Genomic DNA, 18,539 nt, shown 5'->3' on the forward strand with positions numbered 1-18,539 from the left:
CAATTTAAGGACACTTCTAAATAAACTACAATGAAACACTTTTGGACTTAGACACTAGGAGGGCTAATACTCTCGAGACTACCAGAGTACTCGTGTTACCTCACCCACGGAAGCTGGGCGCATAGGTCTCTTTTGGTGTCGGGTTTCGTTGTCGATTTCAATGGAGATCTGCAAAGAAGTGCTGCAGGCAACCAGAGGAAAAGTGTCCGGGTGGATCCAAGGGTGGATCGAAGATCTGTAGAACCTGAAAGCAGAAGGGACAGAGTCTGAGTCACTTGCCAGTGACCAGGGCGGCAATAGGAAGATGCCACCAGATGTCAGTGATTTCAGGTGAGGAGGTGAAGCTTGTCTCTTCAGCCACGAGGACCAGGAGGTGTCGACGACTACCAGGAGCCGGATTCGAGCAGTCCCATGAAGGATCTAGTTGACTGTGGCGTCGGTATCCGGATTGGACCCAACAAGCCTTGGCAACAGCAACCCATGCAGGAAGTCGAGATGGGCTGAGTGCAGACCAGCAAGGTCTGAGGAACTTCTCCTTTGCAGGGAAGTTGGAGCAACCAGGAAAGCAATTTAGATTCAAAGAAAAGTGTTCGGGGGCTCTCTAGCCAAATGGCTAGGAACCGCAAAGATACGTTGAGCTGAATGCAAAAGCGGGGCCCACGGGACACTCGTGGAGTGGAGGCCTCTGAACTTCAGTGCAAATGGTGCTCTGGTCTGGGGCTTCAAGCACCCCAATGCACAACTTTGAGATACCTCGTGAACTAGGTGCAGCTTGCAAAATGCAGGATCTCCAGGAGTTCCGATCCCACGTCTCTCGTGCCCGCCAGGGGTCTCAGCTTTGCGGTGAGCGAAGGTTGGGTCAGAGATGTCTGGAAGTCTGTGTCCTGTGTTGCAGATCCTTAGAGATCCGTCGGGAGCCTCGAAAATGCAGACCGGCAAAGTTGCTGTTGGTGCACGTTTGAACAGGGTGGTCACTCCTTGACCACAAGGGAGATATCTTCTGTCTTCCAGTCAAAATGGAATGTTGAAGGTCCAGGATATATGATTCAGAGTTTCATCCAGGGTACTCTAAAGTCCTAGGGACTGGGTTCCTATACTTATAGTTTAGGGGCTGGATTACCTTTAAGGTCCCTCCATTGGGTGGACCTGGGAAGGGGGTGGTTACACCCCTTTCCATTTGTCCAGTTTTGCACCAGAGCTGGGGCAGAGTGCCCCAGCAACCGTTTTGAACAGGGGAATGGATGGAGCACCTTGTTTGCCCCAGGCAGTGTCTGGAAAGCATTCACTGAATGCAGCCCTCCCTGCCCCAATACACTAAAACCTGTCTGGGGAGGTGCCAGCACCTCCCTGGACAGGAAACCTATTGCCCAGGCCTCCCCTGCCGGAGTTTCGTCCAGCAGCAGGAGGGCAGACTTGTGTCTGGCAGCAGCATCCATTTTGTGATGCTGAGGCTCTGCTTAACTTTAACCCGGGAAACCAGTAGCTATATGTCTTCCCCCTCTAGAAGGGTGGAATGCTACCCCCGCCGTAGTATTCCAAAGTGTATGACACCTTACACGGCATGTTTTGATAAAGCCAAACCAAAGTTAGCATTAACCGCGAGGATTATAAAGCACTTAAGAGTATAAGGTATGGCTATATCATAGAACAGCAATAAGGAGAAGGTTCTGAAAGCTGCAGATAGGCTGAGCTCATGCTAGGGCACCCTCTCACATAAAACCAAGCACTCTGCCTCCAGGACTGTTAAGGCCTGCCATAGGATTTGACTTATAGGTGTATATGTGTCTATATCTATATATATAGATATAGGTATACTATATCTAAGTAAGGAGTGATTACACCACCTTACCCAGGCTGTGTGAACAGACCTGTGGTGTCAGTTTGGAAGGCAAACGAGGGGTGGCACAATACATGCTGCAGCCCCTGGCAGGCCTAGGGTGCACCTATGCCCTGGGTACTGAGGGTACACTATACAGGGGCTCACAAAGGTGATCCAGTAATCAATCTGGTATGTACCTAAAGTACATGGTATCAATTTAGATAGAGAAAAGCTAGGCTGTGGGCCTGATTAGCAGGGCCCCAGCTAGACTAAAGTCGACAAACCAGAGAATCACAGCACAAAGTGGGGGTAACCATAGGAAGCAGACCCTACTCTCCTACATACATGTCCAACAAAGTTGAAATAGAAAAGGCAGTGTATGTGACAGTTGTTGCACATAAATAAGTATACAAAACTCAGTGATTGTATGAGTGTATCGAAAACTGTATACTTGTAATAGTCATTTTATAACACAGTAAGTATGAGTTAATATCTATATGAATAAATAAAGTGGTGTTTGTATAACTGTGTACCTTAGTAAATGTAAGTATGAATATTTGTTTGCATAAGTGAGTAGGATGACTGCATAAGTGAATAGGATGTGTGGTGGTGTGTAAGGTTGATGTAGGTGTATAGGTATATTTAACAGTATTTTATTGATCTTTGTTAGTATGTGTGAGTGAATCTATAGGTTAGTGTTTAGATGTGTATGTAGATGTAGGAATCACTGTGTGGGTTTTTAGAAACTTGTATTGGTGTGTCAATGGTTTCAAACATGGTATTCCATATTTTTTAATATGTGTTGAAAGGGTATGCTACTGTATGATGAGGGGTATCAGATTGACACATGGATGAGGTCATCAGTGATGTCACTGACCATGTCATGGATGATGTAATATGTGACATCATCAGCAGTGGATTGCGGGCGCACGAGTTATAGTTAGTACAACTAACTATAACAGAGGAATTTCAATGGTTTTGTACGTGTGAAATGTCCAGCTAACTATAACACCCCTAAAACCTATGGTTCTTTCAGTGAATATATGTATGAACAGAACAATCAACTTCAACAGGAAATTCCAAATGAAGAAGGCATGTACTGTAGGTTGATGGTATACAGCTTCTTTTATTGTATCAGGTCAACCTCAACCCCCAGACCAAAGAGACAGGTTTCGGCTTCAAAGAAGCCTTTGTCAATCTATTTGGTGCCAGTTCATTTTCACATTAAATTGTCACTCCCACTTAAACCATTAATAAACAGAGACAACATACTACTTCCCTCACTTAAACCCTCTACATTTCACAAGTGCTATGATAATGAATAAAATGCTGCGCAGTGCACATACAAAATATACATAGTCACATGGATATATGTTGTATGGGCGAAGAGTCTAAGCATCAAAACCAAAAGATCTCTATGTTGCCAGCCTAAGTGAGAAACTTCATATATTACACATGAGACAGCAAATACTCTAAATATGTTGCCTGTATAACTAACATTTATTTAAATATAAAGTCTTTAACAAATTATTTGACTTTTAAAACACGCTACAATTGTATTGTAATAAAGATAAAAAGCACATCTGTCTCCCCTCAAACCTGGGATGCATTTCGAAGTAAAGACGCTCTGCCGATAATTAAATGTTGACTCACACTGCAGCCATAGTGTCTAACAAAGCCAGATGAGAATGCACCAAACACTAATTCAAGCCCTAATAAGCATTTTACTAAGGTAATTACTTTCATGGGAGTCTGCGACCTAACATATGCATATGTCCGTATCAGAACTAACCCTCCCATAATATATCCGGGCGATCACAAGCATGCCAGCAAAGTAAGACAAATGTCATTTGTAAGAGTCAGCATCACTAAAAAACATTTTATCGGATCCAGAAAGCAGTCCAAGGAAAATCATCATGATAGGGTCAGATATGCAGTTCGTAAAGTGCACCTGAATCTCAATGTCTTAAAGCGATAGGCAGCATGAAAACCATGTAGTAAAACAAACATCCTCTCAAGGTGGAAGGGGACCAATGCTCAAACAGTTGCAGATATGCCAAATCAACCTCAACGCTTCGGCATAGGCGTCAGCAGTGCCCGGTCACCACTGGATGTCAGACTCCTGGGCATTTCTTATATATCAAAGAAGAATCATGCTCCAACAAAGAAGAGGCACGTACATCAGGTATGTAGGAATAGGGCTCATTTATTCAAAGTCTGGTCTTCCACGACCATTGGAAGAGAGACACGTTTCGCTTGCGCAGCAGGCTTTTATCAATATATACCTAATGGTGATCGGCAATAGGTAGTTATAGTTCAGATCATGTTTTCATAGAACATGCATTTTTAAACTTGCCTATATCTTTCGCCCTGTTTCACAAATCTTCACAAAATTTACTAAACAAAACGTGCTCCAGTGAATCTTGTTGTACCTGGAAGGTTTCAAGGCAATCCATTGAACGTGGGCTGAGAAAAAGTGGAGGGGGGGTCACATTTTTTCAATATAGACACGACTACAGCCGAAACTGCTGGATGGAATTACATCAAATTTGGCAGAAAGGTAGCTCTTGGTCCAGAAAGAACCTTTTTGTCATTTGGTGTAAATCTGTTCAGTAGTTTGGGAACTATTAAAGAAAAAACACATTTGTATTTCTAGGGATGCGAAGGCTCTCATCCCTTTTGATCTCTTGCTGAGATCTGATTGGCTGTCAACACTTCAAGCAGGAAGTCAGCCGAGTCCCAGAAAAAAACATTAAAAAAAATGAAGAGCACACAAAAAAGCATTAAAAACAATATCACCAAAAATCACAGCGGATCCGCGACACTGGCGAAAAAAAACAAAAAACATGCACAGTCTCCCGCGCTTGTTTAAACATGGGCCCCTGGATGGGCCCGGTCGTGGGGCCGGTCCTGGGGCATGCCTGCACCTCCAGATGACAACCTGACTACTTATTATGTGCACAATTTTTAAAAGAAGGCTCCATTAAGAGCCTGCCAATTCTCGCTAGTCAATTTGAATGTGCTTCTGAAACCGAGTCCAAGGGGGGTGGGGCCATCACCTCGACACTAAAAGTGCCTCTGGTATCCCGCTGTGTGGGACAATACACTACCTGGATTTGGGTTCACTAGCCCATTTCGACCTCGCCTGTGCTTCTGGGCCCCATTTCCCACCTGGATATGCACCAGGAGATGTATGGAGATGTATGGAGTCCAAGGGGGCGGGCCATCACCCCAGCACTAAAAGTGCCTCTGCTATCCCGCCATCCGGGACAATACACTACCTAGACTTGGGATCACTAGCTCATATTCACCTCAACTGTGCTTGGGGACCCTATTTCCCACCTGGATATGTAATAGGAGGAGCAACTGCAGAATGGAACCCAAGGTGGTGTTGCCATCCCCCCAGTGTTAAAAGTGCATCTGCTATCCACTGTCAGTCAGAAGTGAAGGCTACAAATGTAAGAGCAATTAATGGAAAATGTAGGCTTTGGCACCCCTATGTTCCAATTTCTCTGATATTTGTGTACACCACAGTTACTTCTAGGTACCCTTCTGTTCTGGGGTGCTCAGTGGAGGACATACAGTGAGTACCCATGTAAGGTGGACTAGAGATGCCATACAGGGATGCCACATTTGCCAATTCATCACAGGGTCACCTCAATTTATTGACCCCATTCCTTACCCTTGGAGACTGTTCAGGCAGAGGTGGGTTAAGAAATGGTGCAGACCAAGTTCACATATGTCTCTGATGTGGTTACTATTGTAACAGGTGTCAAAGTCATCATTAGTAGCAAATGCTTCTTTTCAGTTCAAGTTACTTTATTCGGTTATAACACATAGATAACCATAAAAGTACAGTAAAAACATACAAGAGAAATATCACAAAAACTTACAGAAACAAATTTATATCTAAAACTTCATAACCGTTTAAAAGTTCATCGATTTCCTTGAGATAAAAACATTTTTAAGAAAAGTAGCAATGGATGCAACACCGAACAAATTATCAAGCAATTGAATAGCTAAAAAGGCAGGTCTACATTGTCTCAAATCCATGTATTTTAAAATGGGCTTAATCCATCTATTCCTAGGAATGGTATAAAATTTACAAAAAAATAAAATATGAATGTCTGATTGAATGGACAGATCGTCACAAGGACACTTAATCAGTTGCGAAGACAAGTTATTTACATAAGGAAAACTTAATAGCCTATACAAAATACCGAATCTAAAACGAATTAGAAGGAATCTTTCAAAGTCTCTCATTTGTAGCACAAGATAGGTTGTATGACATTCCTGGTCATAATCAGTTGGTTTGAGATCACTGATTTTTTCTAAGTTCTATAGTAATCCTGTGATCCTCCAAATAAGAAATACACAATTTTTTCAAATCCTTTCGAGGAATCTGGGTTATTGAAAGTGGCTCTTCATAATAATCAAGGTGACCTATTTGTGTGAGAAATGTCTTAACGTACTGTAGCCAGTTTATCCTCTGAGCATGATCGAGTTTGTCTACATCAGAGAGAATCAATCGGTTAAAAGAACATTCCTCTGTGGTCCATACCCGGTGCCACAGGAGAACTGGTTGTACCCTGATAGTATCTTCCAAGTACCCCAGTCCATGTTCTGCATGACAATTATGGGTTGACACACTTTCTGGTACGGATAAAAGATATCTTAGAAATTTGTTTTCGGTCACCTGTAGATTTTTTTTAACGGAATGCCCCCAAATTCCTGCACCATAAGTGTCAATCGCAAGACATTTTGCCTTATAGATACAAATGAGCTCTTTAATGGGTTTCTTTCCCATTTTCCTACTAAATGCTTGAAGGGCCATAATTGATTTTGCAAACAGCAAACTTCTGGTTTTTATTGCAGTTACCCACTGTCCAGATCTATCAAATAAAATTCCCAATTATGAGAATGTTTGGGTAAAATCCAGGGGGTTTGAATCGATAAAGATAGCTTTCTTCGACTTCTCAGCCCCTGGGCCACAGTTCATACAGAACGTTTTGGTACTCCTCTTGCAATACTAAATTGCTTTATACACTCCCCGTTCTTACCGAATCTAATCGTAGCCGAGGCACCATTATACAGGTCCCTTAGAAATTCGATAATATTTTTCTCTACACCAAGGCGATCCATGATTGCCCATAGCGTACTATGGTAACACAGTCAAATGCGGAAGTTAAATCCACAAAAGTTAAAAATAATCTTCCACCCTTAGCCTTGGTGTAATTTTCTAGGAGTATATACAAATTAAGGCCCTGATCTACAGTACTAACACCTTCCCTGAAACCATACTGAAGATCGCTAAGTATCCTGTGCTCGACCGCCCAAATTTGCAGTCTATTTAAAATTACTCTGCCAATTATTTTGACTGTTGAGTCGAGTAACAATATGGGACGATAGCACGCACAACTAGTCCTATTGCCCTTTTTAAAAATCAGAACTATAATCGGCTCATACCAGGTCAATACCAATCCATCAGTACAGGAAGCATTGAAGACTTTTGTGAGTAGTGGTGCCCATAAAGGTATATTATTCTTAAAAATATCCACCGGGACACCATCAGGGCCTGGTGCTTTACTCCCCATACTAGCTTTGATGCTCACAATCACTTCCTCCAAGGTAATATTCAAGTTTATCCTATTAATATGCGGGCTGGCCGCACTAACCATACCCCAATTCACTACCTCGGCAGATATTCCTTCAGTCATGGTTGTCACACTATACAAAGATTCAAAGAACCTAATCCATTCCGTCTCAGCGATGGCGATCTCAATTCTAGCCCGAGAATTATCATTAAAAAAACGGCACATTTACCGCCTTCCAAAAGGCTGTCATGTCTCGTAACTGGGAGGCTTCCCATGCCGCCTTCTTCAAGACATTTTTTCTTTTATTTAATGCAGCCTTATAGACCTTACGCAAATCCCTTATCAAAATCCGATCTTTAATAGTGATGTTTAGGGCCCGGTCCATTTTAGGTTAGAGTAAGATTTAGAACATATCGTATCAAACCACCTAGATTTTTTTGGTTTGGGATTTCTTACTTCTACCCACAGGCTATCCTTTATTTGGGTGGTGATTATCTTAAAGTTTTTAATTATTTCTGCATTTTCTACTCCCTCTCCCAAACAAACATTGAAGCTGGGTTCACAGTTTTTAACTAATTTACTTAAGAAATCGTCAGGGACTACATTTGTCCATTTCAGAGCATAACCGTTAAATTTCGTTAATGCAACATTGCTCTGATATTGCACAGGTTTATCTAAACGCTCTGGGACCGAATGTGGGTTGATAATTTCCACCATAATGGGGAAATGATCACTTAAAGAATTCCCAAGTGTTTTGAAATTTAAGACATTGTCCTTAGAACGTGCAGATACTGTGATAAAATCAATTATTGAAAACACCCCTCTTCCATTAAACGTTGGGGCAAGGGGGCTCTCGGGTTGACACATGTTGCTCGCAAAACCCAAGTCACAAGCAAATAAAATTTCATTCAAGAGTTCACCACTAGAAGAGTGATCAAAATGCATAAGATCAATTCCTTTCTACAATGTTAGTCCACACGTACCGTGCTCTCCCCTCATACATGGTGGACTATTAAAATCACCACCCCAAACCACCAAGGTCTCTTTGTTCGTACTATTTTACACACTATTGATATCAGTTTGTAGGGATTTTAGCACAACCGGAATCTCATTCAATGATACATTATTATAGAAATTCTCAATAAACAGACAAAATGTTTTGTTCATTTGTATCCTAACCAAATGATAAAATCTATTGTTACACACAATATCTATTTTCTCACAATTAAAATGGTTAGACACAAAAGTGCATAACCCGCCTTTTGCTCTGCCACGCAGTGAACCTATAGCTAGGGTAAAAAACCATTCAGATGTAATTCTTCCACTGCCCAAGTTTCTTCAAGACATATAATATCATAATCGTTAATTACATTTACCCAATTCGGATTATCAATTTTTGCTCTTAGTCCAGCGATGTTCCAGTACAAAATAAGCCAAGAACCCTTAGGCAAATCATTTTTTAGGTTCCCGGAAGCCTCGACTTCAACTATATAGTCCTGTTTAATTTCTTCATGCGCCCCTTTATCAATACTAGGTATTTCACCAATTGTATCAGTGCAGGATGGCCCAGTATCGACACTAGTTGTTGTCATCGAATACATGGGAGTCGGTATTATATGGGCTTTCCCTACAATTCCTAATGAGTCAGTTACTGAGGATTTATGAATGACTTCCTCCAGTGCTGGTCAGTCTACGTCCCAATGCCCGGACAATAAATCCTAACGGTTCCCTATTGGTACATTAAAAAAGTCTCAGGGTAATTTCCAAACTGAAGAATATAACTTCCTCGCTGTCTCTCCAAGAAACTAGGGCAGTTATGCTTAAGGGAAGAGGGCGGGTAAAAATGACTTAAATCAGAGGCGCAAATACCCCCCGAACTTCTGTCACAATAAAAGTCACTTATGTATTGGACCACTCCTGGATCTCTAAAATTAATAATAATGCAACCCCCCTCCCTATCCCTAGCCCTATGGCCAACCCAGCCTACTCTGCGAACATTTAGGATTTCTCCATGTAAATCTGGTCTAAGAGGTCTGTTCCTGTTCAACCAGAACGTTACTTTGTTTTTTTAAAACATGGATAGATTCACTATACTCATGATTCAGAACAGGAACACCAGATAGTACAATTACATACGGGTATGAATCCGGAGGTAGGTCTAATCTCACATATTTGCCCTTACCATTACCCCCGTATTGGATGTCTTTATCCCCTGTCATTTCCTTGCCTTTCTTATCTGTAGACCCTGAACCCCTTCCAGTAGTTGACTCTGCGCTCTCTGCGCTCAACCCCCTATATTGATTCTTTAATGCACCCTTGGGTAAGTCATGTCCCGAAGTGCCTTTCGCTACCTGGAGCTGTACTACCATAGGTGACACCTGTGTAACACTGGGTAAAGGCCATTGTTCTTCGCTAGGGGCAGTTGCCAAATCTTGATATTTCAATCCCGATTTAACTAGTCTCCCTAAGGCTTCAGAGTTGGCTTGAATTACTTTTTCAAGTTGCTCTAATTTTTCACCAATTCTCTTTGTTCTTTCCATCAGTGAGAGAATCAATGATCTAACCAATATTTCCATTTTATCTAATAGGCCATCCAGGCGATGTGCCTGAGTAGTCCAGGATTCTCCTACACTTACTAATGTGGCTTCGATTGGGGGACCAGTCTTCTCGGGTTGGACTGTAGTTGTGGTAATGTTTGGCATTCATTTAACCACAGCTTTAGGCGTTTTAGTGACTTTAGTTCTCTTTGCACAGCCTCCCTTGTGCGTTTTCCCTCCCCGTTTCCTTTTAGCGTTCGAGCCCATAACCATTGATCCCTTAGATAATTGCGGGTTTGGGCAACGTGTTGGTACTGGAATGGGAGATATACATAAGTCTGAATCATCCCCAGTTTTATCTACTGATGTATCAATAAGCACAGCGGTAGTAGACAGACCTACTATGCTTGAACCTTAAGAATGTTCGGGCGATTGCTCACTATTTCCCTCTATAAGAGGATTAAGGATGGATTTCTGGTCAGGGGAAGGAACTAAGGCTAAACTTCCCAACGATGATCGCTTTAGGTACATAGGCTCCTGGGACAAACTGCGTTCTGTTAATTCAATTTCATGCTCCAGGATGGAAACCGCCCTGGTTATGAAAGCATCTAGAGTTCCTGTAACCCCACATCCCCTCCAGTTGTTTGCATGTTTGTTTACTTTTTTATTTTTGCTCGACATCTTGTTCAGTGCGCAATACAGAAAACGTAACAATAAATAAGTCAATTCAATATTAAATTTCTAACCAATTTAAATTCTTACAGCAGTTATTCGAGACGTGGCCCAGTCCAGTCTATTCCTGCCTGTCTCGGACGGGCTCGGATGGGCTCAGACGGGCCCGCCCTTGGCCCGGGCTTTGCCCGGCGCGCGCCCACAAAGCGGGATTCGCGAGGTCTTTTGTGGCTGTGGCTGGGTCGGTAAGGAGGGGCTGGGGCCATCACTTCCGGGTCGAGTGGCCCGGTGCACTATGGGGCTTGTGGTCCTGTTAGCCCCTGCTGATGGTCCATATACCAGGTGAGCACGACTCGTCCCCCACGAAGCGGGAGGCGCTAGGTTCTTTCTAGAACTGCTGCTGCTGCTGCCAAAAGGGATAACGTTGATTCAGCTCCCACGGCCAACCTGTTCACTTGTTCCACGCTGCGTCGGCCACGAAGCGGAAGGCGCAAGGTCTTTTGTGGCTGTGGCTGAGTCGGTAAGGAGGGGCTGGGGCCGTCACTTCCTGGTTGAGTGGCCCGGTGCACTATGGGGCTTGTGGTCTTCTTATCCCCGGCTGATGGTCCAGGTACCAGGTGAACGCGACGCGTCTCCCACGGAACGGGAGGCGCTAAGTTCTTTCAAGAAATGCTGCTGCTGCTGCCAAAAGGGATAAAGTTGATTCAGCTCCCACGGCCAACCTGTTCACTTGTTCCACGCTGCGCCTCCTGCGAAGCCGGAGGCGCTAGGTCTTTTGTGGCTGGGTCGGTAAGGAGGGGCTGGGGCCGTCACTTTCTGGTCGAGTTGCCCGGTGCACTATGAGGTTTGTGGTCCTGTTAGCCCCCGCTGATGGTCCAGGTGAGCTCGACTCGTCTCCCGCAAAGCGGGAGGCGCTAGGTTCTTTCAAGAACTGCTGCTGCTGCTGCCAAAAGCGATAACGTTGATTCAGCTCCCACGGCCAACCTGTTCACTTGTTCCACGCTGCATCTCCCGCGAAGCGGGAGGCGTGAGGTCTTTTGTGGCTGGGTCGGTAAGGAGGGGCTGGGGCCGTCACTTCCTGGTCGAGTGGCCCGGTGCACTATGGGGCTTGTGGTCCTGTTAGCCCCCGCTGATGGTCCACGTACCAGGTGAGCGCGACGCGTCTCCCGCGAAGCGGGAGGCGCTAGGTTCTTTCAAGAACTGCTGCTGCTGCTGCCAAAAGGGATCAAGTTGATTCACCTCCCAAGGCCAACCTGTTCACTTGTTCCATGCTTCTTTACATTGATCAGAGGTAGCTCGTGTTACAGAAAATGTTGGTTGCAGAGTCCTATGTTACTGAATGGATATTCAGCAGATTTTCATGTCTGATTACTCACTGTATACAATTTGATTGAAAACAAGGTAATGGAAATCAGAACAGTGCCTTTATTAATTTCCAGAATGTGGCCTTAGATCTTTCAGATAGGATGACTAAGTACAATCTTGTCACCAGCATTTAAAAAAGAGCCAAATAATTGATTGCTTTGGTCAGATCTCATGCCTCTTTGTAACAACTTTGACAATGTGTGTTCTTAGGTTCCCCTTGTATTGCATCCCAAGGATCCACACCGATACAGTCATATTTTGGTTGACTCGTTTAAGGTGGGCGACTGCATTTCCAAAGCACGTGCTGCGAAGGACCATGGCATTACTCTTCTGAACCAAACAATTGATTTGGTGTTTTCAACGGCAGAGCTTGCCCAGTCATCAGGGCTCGGTATGAGAGGAAATCGAAAGGATGACGCACTTGATCCTGTACGAATACAAGCCTGCAGAGGTAACCTATCCCATTTGTATAGCAATGTTGATTTTTCGAAGCTTCATTTTGAATGTATTGGTAGGGGACTGTATGAGAGGTAGAGGCAGTATGTATGCAGAAATCCTAATTATTCCTGGGTAATGGGAAAGACCGTTTTTATGGAACCTCATTTGATTTCTTGGGAGCGTTATCTCGACAGAGGGTTTATTGCAGATGTGCCCAACCTAGACTCCAATAGCTGTCAAAATTTCGAAGCCATGACAATGACATTGGAAGAAATGGGTAGGTTGCTTTGTGCACTGTCTCTCACCATGATTCCCCACCAGTCTCTGGCAGCTGGTCTCATCATCTCTTCTACTGAAGTGCCAAATTGACAAACTGAGCTTTATAAAGTCATGATTTCCCTTCAGTAGGCTTCCCTCATTGCCTGGAGTAGGTATCTATCTTTTGAGAATTCACATTCATCCTCTGTAGTAGTCTTGGAAATCTACAACAGGCTTATATTTGCTGTCCCACTCATATTGGGCAGTGTTTAACCATGCATATTTACACTGTGTGGAAAATCTTCACTATTAAGTCAGACATTGTTGTTTCCTTTTCTTTCCACAGGTAAACGATTTTTCTCTGTGATTAAATCTATTTTCCCGCATTCACATGAAATTTGGGCATGTTTTCTTCCCAACTTGGAAAACACATCCACCTCCATCTTTGTCAGAAGTCAATCTTACAACTGATTCTATGGTCCAATTGGCAATCAATCAACCAATCAATCAATCAATCAATCAATCTATCTATCTATCTATCTATCTATCTATCTATCTATCTATCTATCTATCTATCTATCTATCTATCTATCTATCTATCTATCTGTCTATCTATCTATCTATCTATCGATCTGTCTATCGGTCTATCTGTCTACCTGTCTGTCTATCTATCTAGCCCCCTTGGAGCAGAATTAACAAAATGTAGCTATCATCCACCCCTTGGTGAGTATTGGAGCATGGCTGCAAGGCACATAGAGCAGCAAGAGCAGAGAAATGTCCACTTTTTAAAGTGACATTTCTAAGATAGTGGTGTTAAATCCAACTTTACCAGTAAAGAGAATGTATTTTTACCATTCCAAAGAAATGAAACATGTTGTAGCTACTTCTTTATCATCAGAAATTACAGCTTAAAAATATTTCAAGGAATTCGCAATGCTACCCTATGAGAGGAATAGGCATCCCAGTAGTGAAAAACAAATTTAGCTGTTTGTCACTACCAGGACACAGCACCCTGCTCAAAGGTTTTGGTGAATACTTCCACAAAATGAACATCCAGGGGGGAAGTTAGCACCTGGACCATATCCAGCAGCCTTCTTGTCCTTCTGTGGCTTCCAGTAGGTAAAGGTGAAAGTTAGGAGTATGGTGAAGACCTGACTCTTCCCTAGATGAGGCTTGAGCCTGCGCAGACCTCCACAGTCCATAGAATTAAGCACAAAAACGGCAGTGCCCATCCTCTGTCCTAGCCAGAATGTGCAGCACGCTTGATTCAGCTGCACTAAAATCATCAAACCACAGGCATCAGAAAAAGCTGTAGATAAATACAAGATACATTCATCCACAAAGGTCGCTCAAAGTGCAAATCTTGATGTGACTGAAACACAGTCTCAATGAATGTAATTATCGGACTTAAGGGATTGCATCAAAATGAATGGTCTCCTGAAAGAGGACGTATTAGAGTATCATATTGTCATGACTGCCCCACTCTGGTATTAGTACTGCATTCAATGGGTTTCCTTCAACCAGCCGACTTGCTAACTTGTGAATTGCGGCTCCTTCTTCTATGTGCTCATTCATGAACCTGCATGACTTCAGACATGAGTGCTGGCTTGACCACAGGCCCGTCTCCCGCATGACCACCTGCACCCCGTCATGTGCAGTCTCCTTAATCACCCACCAGCTGCGTGACAGGAAACATGACCACTCACATGACAGTTTGCATGGCAGGGTGCCTGCGACTTTGTGGCAACCTTAATGTGAGTGATTACATAACAAATTGTATGTCAGACTGCTCACAAATCGTGTGATAGCATGGCAAACTAACTCCATAGACATGGCAAAGTCTCCAATGTTGTAAGATATATGACAGTTTGCATGGCAGGGTGCCTGCGACTTTGTGGCAACCTTAATGTGAGTGATTACATAACAAATTGTATGTCAGACTGCTCACAAATCGTGTGATAGCATGGCAAACTAACTCCATAGACATGGCAAAGTCTCCAATGTTGTAAGATATCAGTTCACAAAGCACTTTATCCATTCATAAGGTAGTAAACGCTAGATAAATGCCATTTCAAAACAATACTTACAAAACACATTTGACGTCAATGCCCTGTCTGTCTGCAAAGCCCAGTGCGGATACAAACCAGGAAGAATTGATTGTTTCACCAACAACTATTTGATTCCAGTAGCATGTTTTGTTAAATTTCAGTTTGACAGCCGAAGCTTTGTGGCTCATGCTTCATGCCGTTTGTGTTGTCATCTACTTCTTCTAAACTTCGGCCAGTGAACAATATTCTTAGATGCTGCACAGCCTTAAAGAACCATCTTTATGTGAATGCAGGGATACTGCTTGCCTCTGTCATGCTTTTAACAGTTTCCAGCAAAGCACATACAATTAGCCTAGAACTACGACCCTTAAGCAAACATAAACATAAATGAATTTGTGTAAAATATTTTTTTAATGTATCTATAATAAGTAATGTAATATTAAAGAGCCTATTCCTGGGCCTCATACCACAAATATGTTATTTCCAAAAGCTATAAATAACAGATGTTGCTATTGTCCAATGTAATGGTTCTCATGCCATCCATTGCCAATCTTCTCTTCCACATCTTATCCTGCAAGATTCCCAAGCCTGGGTTGCAGTGAAGGGAGTTATATTAATGTCTTTGATAGATGTGGGAGGTGACGTCAGAGTTCTAGAGCCACCCTATGAGAAGCTACATCTAAAGACCGAAGAGAAGTGGAAATTAAAAGGAACCAAAGGGGATGCAACAGATACATTTTACAACCATGCCATTTGTTAAAACACCTTGTATCTCTGTAAACCTCTTGCGGCCCTCACTCGTAGACTTTGGTCCAGTCCAGAAGGACTGAGCCTCAACAAGTTTCTATTTCAAGATTTTTAATAATCTGTATCTTGTAGTTTCCGGGCTTGCTGCCTGGCTCAATATAGTAATCTGATTAAGGATATGAAGGAGAGGCTACCTGTATTATAATAGCGAATGATCTTTCCTATCACAATGGATCATTCAACAGAGCAAGAACTTTGCAGTCCATGCTACACACTACCAGGATTCTGGTATTCAATCTACATCTTTGCACTCTGCTTTTCCAACATAAACTGGGAAAACGTAGGAATAGACCTCTTAGAGTAATCACGCCAAAACTTTGGAATGGCCGACATTCATCACTAGGGGCCCAACAGAATCATCGATATTGCAGTAACAGTCTGAAAACAACACCTTTCAGGCAATACTGTGTAGTCACTGTAACGAGTCCTCCCCTTAACTTAAAGACCACTGCCTGCCTCAAAGCATTCATCACTACATCTTGAAGGCCAAACGATTCCACAGTGGCACAAACTAATCCATCAGAGCCCATAAATTGCCAAAAAACTACTTGTTGGTGTTCAAAGAAACTTCAAGAAATATAAAATGAATACATCAGTAAATAAAGTGAGATGAGTGCATAGGGTACAAGCCACATTGAATGAATCACAGGGCCCTGTCTAAGAAGAGCAATCGACTTTTAAGTGTTTCTCCATGGATTCATCATCTCGTGGTCATGATGTGCCTTGCATGTCTGGCCCCCATTATCAGGAGATGAGCCGTTATTTTCCCACGCCGGAAGCCACCACTAATGGGGTACTGGTAACTCTGAGGCACGGAAAATCCAGAGTATTATTAGTGGGGTCAATGGGGGATTTCCGAAGGAATCAGTAATTGTGGGTGCCAATCTCCCGGCAGATCTGCAATTGGGCCCAGATTTTCACCCAGAAACTAGTAACTAGGGCACAAGTGAAAATGTGAAAAAAAAATGTATGAAGCTGATTGTTGGAAATTGCTCTAGAACCCACTTTGCAGTGTTGCTGCCATTGGTACGAAATAGCAGCTCTGCCAATGAATGCCAGTGAATGCTGTTTTTTTAATGCCAGTGAATGCTGTTTTTTTTAATGCCAGTGAATGCTGTTTTTGAATGCCAGTGAATGCTGTTTTTGAATGCCAGTGAATGCTGTTTTTGAATGCCGGTGAATGCTGTTTTTGAATGCCGGTGAACGCTGTTTTTGAATGCCGGTGAATGCTGTTTTTGAATGCTGGTGAATGCTGTTTTTGAATGCCAGTGAATGCTGTTTTTGAATGCCGGTGAATGCTGTTTTTGAATGCCAGTGAATGCTGTTTTTGAATGCCGGTGAATGCTGTTTTTGAATGCCAGTGAATGCTGTTTTTGAATGCCGGTGAATGCTGTTTTTGAATGCTGGGGAATGCTGTTTTTGAATGCCGGTGAATGCTGTTTTTGAATGCAAGTGAATGCTGTTTTTGAATGCAAGTGAATGCTGTTTTTGAATGCCAGTGAATGCTGTTTTTAAATGCCAGTGAATGCTGTTTTTGAATGCCAGTGAATGCTGTTTTTGAATGCCGGTGAATGCTGTTTTTGAATGCCAGTGAATGCTGTTTTTGAATGCCAGTGAAGGCTGTTTTTGAATGCCAGTGAATGCTGTTTTTGAATGCCAGTGAATGCTGTTTTCCACAGATAGCAACACGCTCAACGAAACTCTTGTTTCTATTTCAGAATTTGTTCGGTCCATATGCAATGAAAACAACTGGGAGGAACCAACAGAAGCTGGATTTAGGAAGCGTTTTTCCAATAAGGTATCGAATGCAAGAAGGGAAATAAAGCTAAGGGCACAGCTCTCCCCCGATGAACATCTGAATGAATAATAATATATATGTTTTATAGTCTTGTTTGTAACATGATAGTTTTACAGAAGTGTATACAGGAATGCGGTCCCTCTTTATATTATTCAAATGTAAATAAAGCAGCATTGCTCAACTTAATATCATGACTTTGTCAAGGTCTTTATTACTTTTTTTTATTTTTACAAAACATCATCTGTTCCCAGGGTACCTAACCGTTCCTGGAAAAAGAATAGATGGCATTTATTCACAGGAAGTGACATCATACGACCTCTAATCCCTTGATGTCAAAGGAAGTGATGTGGCATAACCTTTAACACAGCGTACATCATAAGAAACAACCTCATGAGAGGTATCAAAAGAGCAAGTAGTACAAGAGGAAAGGTATTACACAAATGTCACTAAAATACAAAGTAAATAAAATTGCATCAACAGTTTCACTAAAATATACAACTTAAAGCTTATATTATAACAAATTGTTAATAAAAATTGAAGTAAAAAGAGTTTTGGAAAATATACGAAGGTGTCCAGATTCACTTGGACAACGCGTGTCTCCCTAGCGCAAAGTTATCTTCAAATCAGACTATTGTGCTCAAGTTCCCCACTAGTCTCACCATTACTAAAAGCCTGATCGATTTTTCAACCCTTAAATTATCACAGTCTTGATGTGCAATGGAAATTATTGACTCTACAGCTAGTATTCTTCACTGTTGTTACAATATCAACAGCCTCTCATTCTGTTTTTACTCCCTTATCTTCCCCTCAGGCCTTTTTCTTTCTTCCGCCCACCACAAATTAGTCCTTTACTGCCTCTGAGTCACCTCCAATCACTCCTCACTGATTTCTTTTCTCCCCACATCAGGGCTCTCTTATATACCCTCCTTTGCCCTTCCTCTCCACCATGCTCCCCCTCAATCCCTAAATCCTACTTCATGTCACCTCTGTCATTCCTTGCCTCTCTTCCTCCTGCCATTCTTCTCTCTCACTAATTCTCTCTCCTTCACTCATCAGCCATTGGTAATCCTTGCCTGCAATTCCTGCAATTGCTTCCCAGCATGGCTGACTTGGTCTGTCATCTTTCTGATGTTGATCGGTTAACTTCTTTCTACTCAGGTCTTTCGCTACATTCCAACCTTTTTGCATCATTCCTTGTTCCAC

General features: G+C 42.6%; 1 protein-coding gene across 1 annotated transcript in view; it reads left to right on the top strand.

Annotated features, from left to right (window-relative positions):
- LOC147724200 (uncharacterized) overlaps positions 1-17,522 on the top strand; it is a 146,307-nt gene extending 128,785 nt beyond the window's left edge. Inside the window, exons 4-5 of the mRNA XM_086966971.1 lie at positions 12,198-12,438; positions 17,257-17,522. Of these exons, the coding sequence (XP_086823097.1) occupies positions 12,198-12,438; positions 17,257-17,405 (390 nt within the window). The 3' untranslated portion in view covers positions 17,406-17,522. The remainder of the gene's footprint in view (positions 1-12,197; positions 12,439-17,256) is intronic.
- Positions 17,523-18,539: the final 1,017 nt, after the last annotated feature.

This window comes from Lissotriton vulgaris, chromosome 4_1 (genome assembly GCF_964263255.1).
Source record: "Lissotriton vulgaris chromosome 4_1, aLisVul1.2, whole genome shotgun sequence".
NCBI classification, from domain to species: domain Eukaryota; kingdom Metazoa; phylum Chordata; class Amphibia; order Caudata; family Salamandridae; genus Lissotriton; species Lissotriton vulgaris.